Raw genomic sequence first — 13,453 nt, 5'->3', positions numbered from 1 at the left:
TGAGTGACCAAACAGAATGGTAAAGGTAAACACTTGGATGTATTAAGTCTAGACCATATATTTTGTGGTGTGTATAGAGAATCTGAATCTGTTTTCACAAATACATAAAAAACTTTCACAAATTTGGCAAAGGGTCTTAAATAATCTTTAGGCTGCCATTTCTAATTTAGTCTAGGTTGGACCAGTATGTACAGTAGTTTTTGTGGTGTGTAGAGAAAAAACAGCCTTTACTCAAGCTACGAAATGGACAGGTAAACCTATATTTGACAACATTCACAATCATGCTATGTCAAGTACTTTCATACATTTATGTCAAAGGGTTTAGTGGTTATAAGCCGTTGGATTTGAATATCAAACGAATATCAATCAAATATCATGCTATCTTTACTGCGGTTTGTTGGTTGGCATGGCAACTGACGTACACATTTGCAGGAGTAGCAGTGTTGGTGTGGAGCAGCACTCAGTGGCTGGAGAACAACTTTGCCTTTGTTTTGAACCATTTAAAAGTTTATTGTTTACGGAATTTGCGTGGAATAAGCAGGTGCAAATGCTTTAAATCGTTAAACCGTACGTTGAATAGGCTAATTTTTACAGAATGCCCGCGTCTAACAAAACCACAACTGCGAGAAAGCAGGTAGGTTGAACGTCAGTTTATTTTAGCTAGCTAGCTAACAGTGATACGTCTCACCATCTGAGTAACGGTAATAGTTAACCTTATGTAATGTAACAGTGTTGTTCATTGTGCTACTGCTACTATTTTGTATTTGTTTTCACACAGGGAAATGCTCAGTCTCAAAAGGCACCTGGCGCAAAGGCTACCAAAGCTGCAAGTAAGAAAAAGGTGGATTCACTACTAAAGGTGGGAGTCACACAACTGGGACAGAATAGCCACAATAATGATAAGCATTGACATCTAATAAGCAGATGCATAAGTGCAAAAAGGAGAACTGACCTATCAGAAACATAGTATGTCTTATCACAACATGATGTCATGCAACTTTCTGTGGAACCTGGGGTGAAACTCTTCTTTTTGTACAGGATGACGAGGATGGGGTGGAGCAGGGCGATGGATGGGACGAAGGGACACTTGTTAAGCCTGCAGACCAGCTGGAGCTCACTGAGGCGGTAAGACAAGGACAATCAGGACCCCTCGGTCCTGACTGCAGGAGTTCAAGACAGGCGCATGGGCCCGTGTTGAGGGAACCTGACTTCTGCTAAATGATTCAGGCTCGGCTAGTCCTTATTGATATGCTCTTGCCTTTTTTGACGTCACCAGGAGCTCAAAGAGGAAATCACAAGGATCCTGACTGCAAACAACCCACATGCCCCCCAGAATATTGTCCGCTACAGCTTCAAGGTGAGGAATTTACCAGGCCTGTAACTACATAACTTTAACTATGAATGATGGGGAGTAAGGATAGGGTCACTCTAATACTAACCTATGCCTAATAAAAAACTATTCCTATAATAGTTATTCTTAACAATGACCTATTCCAATTTTGTGTTTTTATGTGTATTATGTATTATGTGTATTATGTGTAAAATACTAAAACCAATAAAAAATATAGTTTAAAAAAAAAACAAAAACACAATAACCTATTCCAATCATGTCCTTGCTTCTTGTGTTTTGCAGGAGCGTTCCTACAAGCCCATCAGTGGTGTGGATCAGATGGCTGTTCACTTTGTCTTGGAGGGCAACCTGCTGCACCAAGACTCTGATGAGGCCCGTAGGCAGAGGGCCAAGCAGGGTCTCACTGAGGGTAGCTACTGCATAGAGATGAGTTACTGTAACATGCCACAATAATATACTCTGTCTATGCTAGATTTACAGTAGTTTTATAGTATAGTAATACTGTTTGTGACATCCAAGCCCAAAAATGTGTAATTTAATGACTTTAATGACTTAATGAATGCAGACATTGTTCCATGCATGTAGCAATCTGGTTTCACAATGGTTAATATGACTACATTACCTCTCCAATGGGTCTTCCTTATGGTGTAGTATATAACTGGTGCCACAAGGAGGCACTACCAGCATGCGTCATGAAGTACAAGAACTGTAGAGTGGTAAAGAAATCAGTAACATAACTGGCGACTGTGAAAAAATGATGTTAAATCTGCACTTTCCTCACAATGAAATTATGTTTTTGATATTGGTTCCAGAGAAAGTAGCAGCCGATGCTGGAGCAGAACCTGATGAGGAGAAACCAGAGACCCCGGTAATAAAGAACTTGATAAACCAGAACTTTGTTGCGCTAACATTAGAGCAATGTTATGCATAGGGTAGGGGTTTATTGGCTTAGGGTTTTTTTTTATAGTTGGTGTTCCACAGGCTACACCTGGAGAGGATGGAGGGGAGGTGGAGGAGGGCGGAGAAGAGGACAGGCCGGACAGCGCTGCCTCCAAGACTGACAAGAAGGAGCCGAAAGTCACAAACCAGTTCAACTTCAGCGAGAGGGCCTCCCAGACCCTCAACAACCCACTGAGGGTAGGAGGGGGACGGGCAGCCAACCTCGTATCGGAGGAGCATCACCTCTCATATGATAAAGCACACTTTTTACACATATGAAAGAGAACGGTTTGCATCGAAAAATGTAACTCTAAGATTTTCAGTGGGCAGATGTCTTTAATTTTCCTCTAGGAGAGAAGCTGCCAGACTGAACCTCCCCGACGCTGCACCTTCTCTGCCAATGCCAATCAGGTAGTAGGAACGTTTAGGCCGGGCCCATTCTCACCCTGCTGCCCGTCAGTGAACATTTGTGCTTGACCATGATCCCACTTCTCTCCGCGCAGTGGGAGATCTACGACGCGTACGTGGAGGAGCTGCAGAAGCAAGAGAAGAACAAGGAGAAGCAGAAAGCCGTCCCATCGAAAAAGGACGACGACAAAAGCAAGAAGAAGATCGTGATAACGGAGACTCAGGTAAATTGCATACTCCCTTACTTCCCTGGCCCCCTTTACATCTGGCATTAACACACATCTCATACTCAGATTTAGCTGGATTACATTTACATCTGTTATTAATTTGTCCCTGGTATCTTATGCATTGAATTTGGGAAGGATTTCTCTTTTTCCACTGATTGATGTGCAGTACTTATATGAGAGCAGTACTTATGTTTTGCAATATGTCCATTTGAAATAGTTTCACTCCTGTTTCCTCTATAGGGCGATGACATCACCAAAGTGGCCAAGGCGGCTAAGATCTTGGAACGGATGGTCAATCAGAATACATTCGATGACATAGCACAAGGTAAGGGTTTCTTGTAAACCTGTCAAGTGGCAGTATGATGAACTGCAATCCCATTTGTTACTCCTTCTCTTCTCTTCTCTTCTCTTCTCTTCTCTTCTCTTCTCTTCTCTTCTCTTCTCTTCTCTTCTCTTCTCTTCTCTTCTCTTCTCGTCTCTTCTCGTCTCCTTTCAGATTTCAAGTACTTTGAGGATGCCTCTGATGAGTTCAGGGAGCAGGAGGGCACCCTTCTCCCCCTGTGGAAGTTCCAGTATGACAAAGCCAAAAGACTGTCTGTCACTGCCCTCTGCTGGTCAGTTTGCCCACCAAAGCTGTTCTCATTTCCCTCACATTGATGTTTAACAGGATGCTGGGGTGAAAATGATAGCTGCAACTATATATAACAACGTCAGTGTTAATACAACTCAAACACATTGACTGGGAATGAATTTGCAACTGTGTTACCAGTAGAGAGCAAATGATTGATGGGGCACTTTTCATCAACAGGAGTAAGAAATACCCGGATATGTTTGCTATGGGAATGGGATCATGTAAGTACACAGGGTTGATTGCAGGATTGATAACTGAGCAGTTATGCGAACCCCAATCAAACCTGATTTCTGATGGTCACTGTCTAGATGACTTCAGTAAACAGGGGCGCGGCATGCTGGTCTTCTACACGCTGAAGAACTCCGCCTTCCCGGACTACATCTACCCCACAGACTCTGGCGTCATGTGCCTCGACATCCACCAGGAGATCTCCTGCCTGGTGGCGGTGGGCTTCTACGACGGCTGCGTGGCCGTCTACAACTTGATCGTGCAGGGAGTGCAGCCCGTCTTCAAGAGCACGGCCAAGACCGGCAAGCACACCGACCCCGTCTGGCAGGTGAGGGTAGAGGAGGTGGCGGAGTGGATAGGGTGATGGGGGTCCAGTGTGTGTGTGTGTGTGTGTGTTTTGTGTAGATCAACTCAGATCATCTCAAAAGACCCAATTCAGTTTAAAACTATCAAATATCACAGGGACAGACATCAATCCAGTCTTATCCGAAGCCATAATCTATCATTGTGAGTTTAACAGCGTCTGCTTTCTTCAGGAACATATTTTCCTTGTTCTTTTCAGGCAGCTTTGATAAGTGGCAGTGAGGTCCTGGCCAAGTTGTATATAAATCAAAGCATGCAGCAGGGACAATAAAGCCGGCAGTGCAAATTACAACTATAAACTTTTGTTTGATGTGCAGTATTTCCTATCACCACTCAATGACCAGTGTTCTGCTTAGTTTCTGACAGTCACATATTTTCTGCCTCTCTGTTTCTCCAGTTTCCTCTCAAATGACTTCTTCTCAATGTGTGCATCACATTGTTCTGCTATATTTCACATTGTTCTGTTCTATCTCAGGTGCGCTGGCAGAATGATGACATGGACAACAACCACAACTTCTATTCTGTGTCGTCTGATGGCCGAGTAGTGTCCTGGACCCTGGTCAAGGTTAGCCAAGGAACTATTTTCTTTACAATGGAGCATGTCGTTTTTTAGCAGAGTACAAATCAAACACAACTGTACAGACTGTTACTGACATGCTTTGTGTGTACACTGTGTGCATGCATGTGTCTATATCTACAACTGCATGACAATGTGTCTGTATGCCTACAGAATGAGCTGGTCTTCACTGACATCATCAAACTCTCAGTGGAGGGTGCTGCCTCTGAGGGGCCAGAGGGTGTGCAGCAGCTCAGCGTCGGTAGGGCTTCACTCACACTGTGTGTCTTCAACTGCATGTGTGTGCAAATCTGTTAAAGGATGCACTCATACCACTTCTTCATTGCCATTACTGATACTGAGTACTGAAATGTACACATTTACTAATTCTGAGTACCAAATTGTTTGACCATTACTTCTACTAAACAATCAATGTAGAACATTAGTTCATAGCAGAATCAGTAGAAAAAGATATTTTAAAAGAAACACAACTTTTTTGACACAAATCATTTGTGACTGTGGTCAAATAGTATACCAGGTATATAGAGTTTACCTGGTTGGTAGATTTATAACCTGGTTGGAGTACCTAAAAGTAAAAAAAAATCACATAAAACTATATTGATTTGGCTTTTAAATATATTTTCCTGTGATTGTCTTAATATTATGACACTCTTTGCATTGCCCTATGTGGGAAACACCAACCATTTGATACTCAAAGCAGGTTAAGACAAATATTAAGAATTATTTGCAAAAAACTGTTTGACTCCAGGTCTCATGTAACATCCTTTTACGTGGGAAAAATGTATAAAACCAAGATGGTTTGTTACATGTGGCCGTTAGTATTGGATTTTAGTATTTTGGAAATTCTCTGACATCAATACCCTGCTTTAGCCTGGTATTGGCCTAATACATAATACCAGTCTCTGTAACGGTGCATGGCTAATTTAAGTGTTTGATGTCTCTTGTTCACAGCTTGCGGTACATCATTTGACTTCCATAAACAGATCGACTACCTCTTCCTCGTTGGTACTGAGGAGGGGAAAATACACAAGGTACGTTACAAGGATTACAGTATCCTGGATTTGACTCGATGGCCAAAAGAAAAGCATATGCCTCTTCTTAAATGAGACAAAGCATGTTGTTGAAGTTACCTGCTTGATCAGTCAAAGCTCCAACCAGACAAGGTAGCTGTAGACGGACAAATACAAAAAATACATAATGTTCTAATACTCTCATAGCCATGCCCTCTATTCAGTTTTGACCATTAGGTAGGTAAAGCTACCAAAACTCTCTGTTATATATTTACCAAAAGAAAGAAGGCTTTCGTTAAAAGTTCACAGTTTGTTTGAATGACTTTTTGCAAGCTTCTATTCAAAAATGTTGCAGTTTCAGCAAAGCCTAAGCCCTAAAAACAAGTTGTCTCTCGGTGCCACCTCTAAATGAGATTAGGATCATCTCGGGGCTCCTCGCTGTGTCCCAGTATCCGCTTTGAAAAATGGAAGCTCATTTTGGTCGTGGTGCAGTTCCAGATATCCTGCTGGGCTTGCACTCCAGAGGCTTCACAAGCTGGAAAGTTCCCATTAGTAGTGCACAGTGCCTGTGTGCGTGTGTGTGTGTGTGTGTGCGTGTGTGTGTGTCCGTGTGGCCCCTTGGGAGCCCCTCACTCTTGGCCTTAACCGTTTAATGAGTCTCCTTAAGCAGAGCCTCTCTCTGTGTACATCAGACAGCTGGTAGTTTTTGGCTCCCCTCCCATCCTCTCTATGCTCTTCTCCCTCATGTGCTTGTTCTACAATACTGTGGACAGATAGCCACTCCTAAAAGTCGCTAATTAATGCACACATCATTAAAATGGAACCATCTTTATAGAATTAAACCTAGTGGTGCACATACTTATTACACTGGAAGTTCTAGTCAGATGTGGCGACTATTACTTAGCTCCATTTACCTTGATGACTCGACAAGCTCATTAATGTCTATTCACTTGTCTTTTGATGTTGTTAGTAATATCAATGTCACAGTCTCTCTGCACAACAGACAAAAATTATCATTACTATATTAGGATTCCTGAATTAAAGACACTAATGGGAACTCTTTCTTGTCTTCCCCCAGTGCTCCAAGGCCTACTCTAGCCAGTTCCTCGAGACCTATGATGCTCACAACATGGCGGTGGATGCTGTCAAGTGGAACCACTTCCACCCCAAGGTCTTCATCTCTTGCAGCTCCGACTGGACCGTCAAGATCTGGGACCACACCATCAAGTAAGACCGCTGAGTGAAAAGAGTCGAGGCTCCAACTGTTTATTCATGCCTAGTTAACGTCTTTGTTTTAGCTTTACGTGCTGTGTCTCACTATATCATGGCACATTTTCCATGGAAAACAATTGCTGTGGTTAGTTCCAGTATAGTCTTGATTCCTATATAAATTCCATAGTCCATACTATACTGAGTACATCAGGTAACTGCTGCTGTGATCACTATCAAGTAGACAGTCTCTCATGGACACTGTAAAAAACATGTCAATGTCAATGTACATTCAAAGAAGGGACAGGAAAACCATCATGCCTGCAGTCTTTCCATAATGATATAGTAAATCTATAACTTTGAATTTCTCTAGGACAAACTTGATGAACAAACTGAATGAACAAAATGGCTTGCAGTTTAAGAGTGTGTCTCACATCAGGTCTATTAGTCAGGCGAAAAGGTGGCTTAATAAATCTGCACCTCAGCCTCCTCTGTGATAAACTTGTCCCTTTATAAATCCCCATAGCTCTGACTCAAGTATTGCATAGGCTATATTTCTCTGGGTTTATCTACTGTGTCATTCTACTCAAAATGACCCTCGTGTCTACCCAAGTTACAACTAATTCAAATGGAAAGTTTTGCTTACACACACACACACACACACACACACACACACACACACACACATATACACACCCTCATTAGTATTCGAAGAAGCTCTGTAAACATTTTGTTTCTTCCTCTTGCTCACAGTGGTGCTTCAGAAGTTAATAACGTGAAGACAGTGTGCGCAGAGCCTTCCGTCTGATCTCCACTCCTTTTCTCTGCCAGGCTGCAATGAGGCATTGGTGTCTGGACATTTTGTAACTGATTCCAGTGTAAAGATGGCCTTACCCCCCCCTAGGGAGCCTGTAGGGAGAAGTGCCATATGCCCAGACACACATAGACAGAGTGATTTGAGAAAGAGCTTTTTTTCTTTTAGGAGAGAAAATCTCCACAGTGTGATAAAAGAGTGTACCAGGCTAGATTCACTTGCAACTCAAAGTCTCTGTAGCATGACCAGGAACTATTGATTTCATAGGCCAAAAGAGTGATGACAGTGGCTTTGGACCAGGGCACAGCTCATCTCATCTCATCCTATACTGCCTATCTATTCAGTTTTCTGTGTTTGTGAAGGATGTGATAGCATTTCCAAGGCACAAAAAGTGGCCGACTTCCTGCTGTTTGATCTTGTGCGTCCATGTTTGTTTGCAGCACTCCCATGTTCACATTTGACCTGTATGCAGCAGTGGGAGACGTGGCTTGGTCTCCATACTCCTCCACTGTATTTGCTGCTGTCACCACGGATGGCAAGGTAAGAGCGATTTCAAAACCTACACCTTTCAACCCAGAGCTTGGCTTCGGAGTTTTAGCAGTTTAAGTATTCTTGCTTGTTAGTAATCAGACGCTGGAGGGTCAGACTTGATCCAGTTTTCTCCCCATTTATCACTGCTATGAACCGAATGCAGCTAAACCCCTTTGATCCCTCATCGTTTTTTTAGGTTCACGTTTTTGACCTAAGCATCAACAAATACGAGGCCATCTGCCAGCAGCCAGTGGTGGCCAAGAGGACCAAGCTGACTCACATCGAGTTCAATCCCGTCCATCCTATCGTCATAGTGGGGGATGACCGGGGCTACGTCACCAGCCTCAAGCTCTCCCCTAACCTCCGCAAGAAGCCCAAGGTGAGAGTCTGATCCAGTGCCAAAATGTCCTCTATCAGCCTGTGTGTATAGTAAATGAAGTCTGAGGTTTGGAGAGGCAAGATTCTACTGGGGTGGATGATGTTTGTGGACTCATTACTTCATGGTGGAATCTGGTGTGAATATGTGTTCATCAAGTACTGTTTACAAAGACCTCACAGGGTTTCTCCATGGGTCCTCCCACTGTGCCAGTCCTGTCTAACTAGCTTGATAATTGAAGCTCCAAATTCTTACCACTAGCAGCAAATAAGGCTCACTGCATTTCATCAGAACTCAATGTGTTCATCTCATCGCTGAGTAGAACACAGATTGCAATCTCAGGAGATAATGACTTGAAGATAGAGTTTTATGGATTTGACCTGTGCTGGTTTGTGCCCAGTCAGCCTTTCCCTGTACTGTGGCGGGAGCCTTATTGAGCCATTCATCATAGCAGAGATATTATGTTGCGTCGAGATCTGATGTTGATTCACTTAGTGCATGCAGCCGTCTCTCTGGATCAGCTCCCTTACTGTGTTGTATCAGGCTTATTCAAGTCAAGTCAGATTCAGTCTGAGAAAGGCCTGTAACCATAGTGAAGACTTTGATAATATCCACCCTGAGAGAGAGGGAGAATGGACTAATGCAGCAACACAGGACAAATACTGAGCCATAATACTGCTCTTCAATGGCTGTGCTTTCCTACAAACAAAGAGTATTTCATGTGCCAATAACACCTCCATGCCACACACTTTGCAATGTTTATCACCTGCCTGCTGGGTTTGATCTGAGCATAAAGTCAAGTGATTTCTGATGTGTGTATGCGTGTGTTGTTTGTATGTGTGTGTGTGTAGGGGAAGAAGGGTGAGGAGCTGCCCAAGGGTCCGGAAGTGGAAGCAGCCAAGATGGAGAAGCTCCTGAGTCTGCTGAGGGAGCCAGAGCCAGGCTCAGTGTAATGTGAGCACCGTGGCTACTCTCACCAACACGGCGACATTTATTATATTATTAGTATTCTTATATTCTCACTCATAAAAGTCCCACTCTTTGTTCAGCGTGTGGAACAGTAAGCGACAGCACACTGTGAACAGTTGTCAGGACAATTTATGCAAACGATGGGTGACAAATGGGACAAAACGATGGATGAATTTTGGATGTATTTATTAAAAGTTTTTCATTCTCTTCTCTCTCTGCTGTGCATATATTATTCATATTCAATGAATTATGCATTTGTTCATAGTTTTTGATACATATCAGACAATCAACATTACAATTCCAAAGATTTGGTTGAGCTCTTATGCAGGGATTGAATACACCCCCCCTGTATGTATTGTCCAAGTTGTTTAAGATAAGAGTGAGGAGGGGAGAGTTACTGTAAGTGAACAGAGAGATAAATTGGCCTGATAGATTGAGCGTTTATGGACCAAACCCAGACGACTACATTTACACACTCAGCCCTATAGTCTGTGGTCGCTTCGTCAAATCAATAGTCGGCTTCTCATTTACCCCCACCGGCTTATCATTGGCAAGATCAGTAGCTGGCTTCGGCAAGGATATAGCCTCCACCGGCCTCTCAGTGGTCTAAATTTTGGCCTTTCCCCTGTGCCATAATGGTATGGCAAAATGCCCCTCCATTTGTTTCAACCTAACCTGCTCTCCCAGTGCAAAATCATTCTCTTCCTGGTTCCAGTTCTGTGTTAACAATGCAAAATATTGCATTGTTGCACAATTCATTGTAGAGTTAGGCTGTAATTCAAACAGTGCAAACGTTCATTTTTCCACAGAAATATGCAAATAACTTCCAGACTAAAACATAATCACCTTATTGACATGATTAAATATTTATTTCACACTCACTCAGGATGTCAACAAAATAAAATTTTAGGATACAGTGCCATAAATTATATGAGGTATGTGTTCTGATGTAGCAGCGTGCATTCACTCTCATTTGGGAATCACAGTACTAGACCAGACAGAATGTGCGTCAGTGTTTTTGTGGTAGTTCTCAGCACTTGGAGTGAAGGTGTTTTAATTTTGTTTTTCAGCTCAGAGAAGTTGTAACAAGGTAAACAGTCTGTTTTTTCCTACTACAGTTGGGCTTGCTGTGGACAAAAACAACTGAAAACCACCCTCTAATGCAATGACATGAATGTGTGAGAGAAGTTGGGAAATACATTCTGGCATATGTCTGTAAAGTGACTGAAAATTCCCGCCTTCCTCAGAGAATTTATCGAATTCCGGGACTTTCCCTGTGTGGAATACACCTGTCTAAATTCTGCGGTATTCCACAAATTCCATGACCAGTGGGAACCCTTCAGTAATCTATGAATCTTAATCACAGCTTTGTCATATATCAGTTTCATTTCAGTGTCAGTGCCGTTTCATTTGCTCTATAAGGCCTCTGCGCAACGTCCGATCATCTTTTGTCACTTTGGCCTCAGGGAAACAGCAGCTCTCTATCTGCCACCCTGCCGTTCCCTTTCAGAACCATCCTGTCCTCGTAGACGGAGACGGTGCCGAAAGCGTCCGTCTCCGGGGGAGTCTCGATGACGCCCTCTAGGGTGAGGTGGTGCACGCCCGAGTCTTTGTCCCGGTGGTATCCGCCGTCGTGGTCGTGTCCGGCCATGAAACACACCACGCTGCCGTGGGAGCGCAGTACGGCCAGGAGCTCGTCGAAGTTCCAGGCGAGGCAGACGGGATCGGTGGAGCTGGGGTGAACAGGGAGGTGACCTGTCCGAAATAAAACAGTTTGGATTGTCGGGATTGATTCGGTCGTCAGTATCATAACTACTGTAACTATTGTAACTACTACAACGAATTCTACTACTGCTACTAATTCTCGAAGTGTTCAAAGGTATCGCATCCCTACCTCTATCTCTTCACTGTGACTATCCAATAAAGCAGAAATGACATAAAAATAATCTTTAAAAAATGTTCAGAGAAAGGGCATGACTGGAAAAAGGCTGAGAACCACACATTCAGAGTAGTTCACATGCAATGTCTGAATCGGAAAGACTTCACTTACTGACAATGGTGACTCGTTCCCTTTTCTCATCAGCCTGGGACAGAACGGCATCCAGCCAATCCAGTTGCTCCTTACTGAACCCGCCGTTGAACTTCGCAAACCTCTGCTCTAGACCCTCAGACACTGAAAGGATGGATGGATGGAAATGTCGTTGAATTATTGGTCAGACAGTTGGCTGGGAAAAGTACAACAAAGTGTCCTATTGAAGTGTCCTTTAGCAAAACTCTGAACCCTCCACCTGCTCACTGATTGCAAGTCACCCTGAGTGTCAGCTAAATAACCAGAATGTAAATGAAAGAGTGAATGAAAAGTTTAGATTTAGAACCTCTAGGTCAGTGGTTCTCAACGTGGGGTCCGGGGACCACCAGGGGTCCTTGAGGGGGTTCCAGGGGGTCCCCAGCAAATTGATGAATTGTTAAACTTCCCTATTATTTCATTTACAAGAAGTTAACACAATTACAGAATGTTTTGATCATAGTTTCACTGTTATATCTCTACCTACAATAAAGATAGTCCTGGAGTTCTGGACAAAATCATATCTGACCATAAAAATATTCTCAGATTTGGGATTCAAGATTCAAAATCTCATCAAATGGGGGTCAGTGGCCCTAATGTGTGCTAAATTAGGTGTCCTTGATATGAAAAAGGTTGAGAATCACTGCTCTAGGTACTAGGTCACTAGTTTGAATCCTAGTGCTCTCCCCTTGCTCAACAACTAGTTGAGGTGTTCTTGAGCAAGGCATTTAACCCCCAACTGCTCCAGTAGAGCTGTTCAGTGGTCAACAGTATTAGACTGTGGTGGTACTGGGCAGCTCCCAGTGGTCAACAGTGGTGGTACTGGGAAGCTCCCAATGGTCAACAGTAGAAGGTTCTGGCTGTACTGGGCAGCTCCCAGTGTAAATGTGTTAACTGTGTGAATGTGAAGCAGGGCCATTCTGGAAAAGATCACGCATGCTTAGTCGACTCTCCCTGGACAAACAAAGCTTAAAAATTGAGACTAAGTAACAGGCCTGCATACCTGGAGGACAGTTGAGATCCTCGTTGCTGTTGTGCTCCCTTAACAGATTCAGAGCAGTGATGTATTTCTCACTCGACTCCTCTCTGCCCAGCATGCTCACATCATAGGCATCCAGCACGACAAATCTGAAGCCGGGGGCCGGGCTGAAGTGGTAGGCGTAGATATCATCACCGGCACTGGGCCCACCCCCCTTGTCAGAGTAGGATGAGCTGTTGAGTTTTGAATGCAACAGCGTGCTCCTGCTGAAATTATAAAACTCGTGGTTGCCCCACACATGGTGGACCTCCGCAGGGCCGGAGTTGAACTCTCTCAACACGGTGTCCAGTGCTCGGTTTGAGGCGTCGTGCCCTTTATTGAAGCCGTCGATAATGTCTCCCAGCTGGAGGATGAATGTAGGTTTGACAGGTGACTCGGACCAACTTTCCTGAGCGTTTCGCAGCAGCTGAAGACTGCTTCTGTAGTACCGTCTCCTCGTCCGACGAAAATTGAACCCGTCGTCGATGTCGGCGTACTGAATGTCAGCTATCACTCCGAACGTAAACAGTAAACAGTCGTCCATTCTCGATGGTTTCTTACAAATATTGTCTGATATCAGTGTGTATTTACCGAACAAATTGGCTACACAGGAAGAGCTAACCAAGTACCGGTGGCTTCTTAACCTCCTCACAATATGATGAAATCCAGCCAGACCGTTTACTGTAATTACTGAAGAAAAAGATACGGAAGACCACTTCCTCCTACTGGATACTTAC

General features: G+C 43.6%; 2 protein-coding genes across 3 annotated transcripts; one reads left to right on the top strand and one right to left on the bottom strand.

Annotated features, from left to right (window-relative positions):
- Positions 1 to 595: 595 nt before the first annotated feature.
- Positions 596 to 9,617, top strand: dnai1.2 (dynein, axonemal, intermediate chain 1, paralog 2). Its single transcript, XM_071522144.1, has 20 exons — positions 596 to 634; positions 779 to 841; positions 1,039 to 1,125; positions 1,277 to 1,357; positions 1,634 to 1,760; positions 2,164 to 2,219; positions 2,333 to 2,488; positions 2,642 to 2,701; positions 2,794 to 2,922; positions 3,166 to 3,250; positions 3,422 to 3,539; positions 3,734 to 3,777; positions 3,865 to 4,112; positions 4,623 to 4,712; positions 4,878 to 4,965; positions 5,676 to 5,755; positions 6,813 to 6,961; positions 8,198 to 8,297; positions 8,485 to 8,667; positions 9,516 to 9,617. The coding sequence occupies exons 1-20, from the start codon at positions 596 to 598 to the stop codon at positions 9,615 to 9,617; spliced, it is 2,085 nt and encodes a 694-aa protein (XP_071378245.1).
- Positions 9,618 to 9,815: 198 nt separating this feature from the next.
- Positions 9,816 to 13,453, bottom strand: adprm (ADP-ribose/CDP-alcohol diphosphatase, manganese-dependent). 2 transcript variants are annotated; one of them, XM_071522146.1, is made up of 3 exons: positions 12,702 to 13,453; positions 11,684 to 11,806; positions 9,816 to 11,388 (listed from the first exon to the last, which is right to left on the bottom strand). In XM_071522146.1, exons 1-3 carry the CDS (start codon positions 13,258 to 13,260, stop codon positions 11,096 to 11,098), a joined length of 975 nt encoding a protein of 324 aa, XP_071378247.1. In that variant the 5' UTR covers positions 13,261 to 13,453; the 3' UTR covers positions 9,816 to 11,095. The 2 variants fall into 2 exon arrangements, with proteins under 2 accessions (XP_071378247.1, XP_071378248.1); XM_071522147.1 differs by having other exon boundaries at positions 12,711 to 13,453.

Source organism: Centroberyx affinis, unplaced genomic scaffold (genome assembly GCF_046629955.1).
Source record: "Centroberyx affinis isolate AG114_WGS23_722 - 3 ecotype Tasmania unplaced genomic scaffold, CSIRO-AGI_Caff_v1 ptg000955l_1, whole genome shotgun sequence".
NCBI lineage: Eukaryota > Metazoa > Chordata > Actinopteri > Beryciformes > Berycidae > Centroberyx > Centroberyx affinis.
This window is presented reverse-complemented; position numbering and strand designations above follow the sequence as displayed.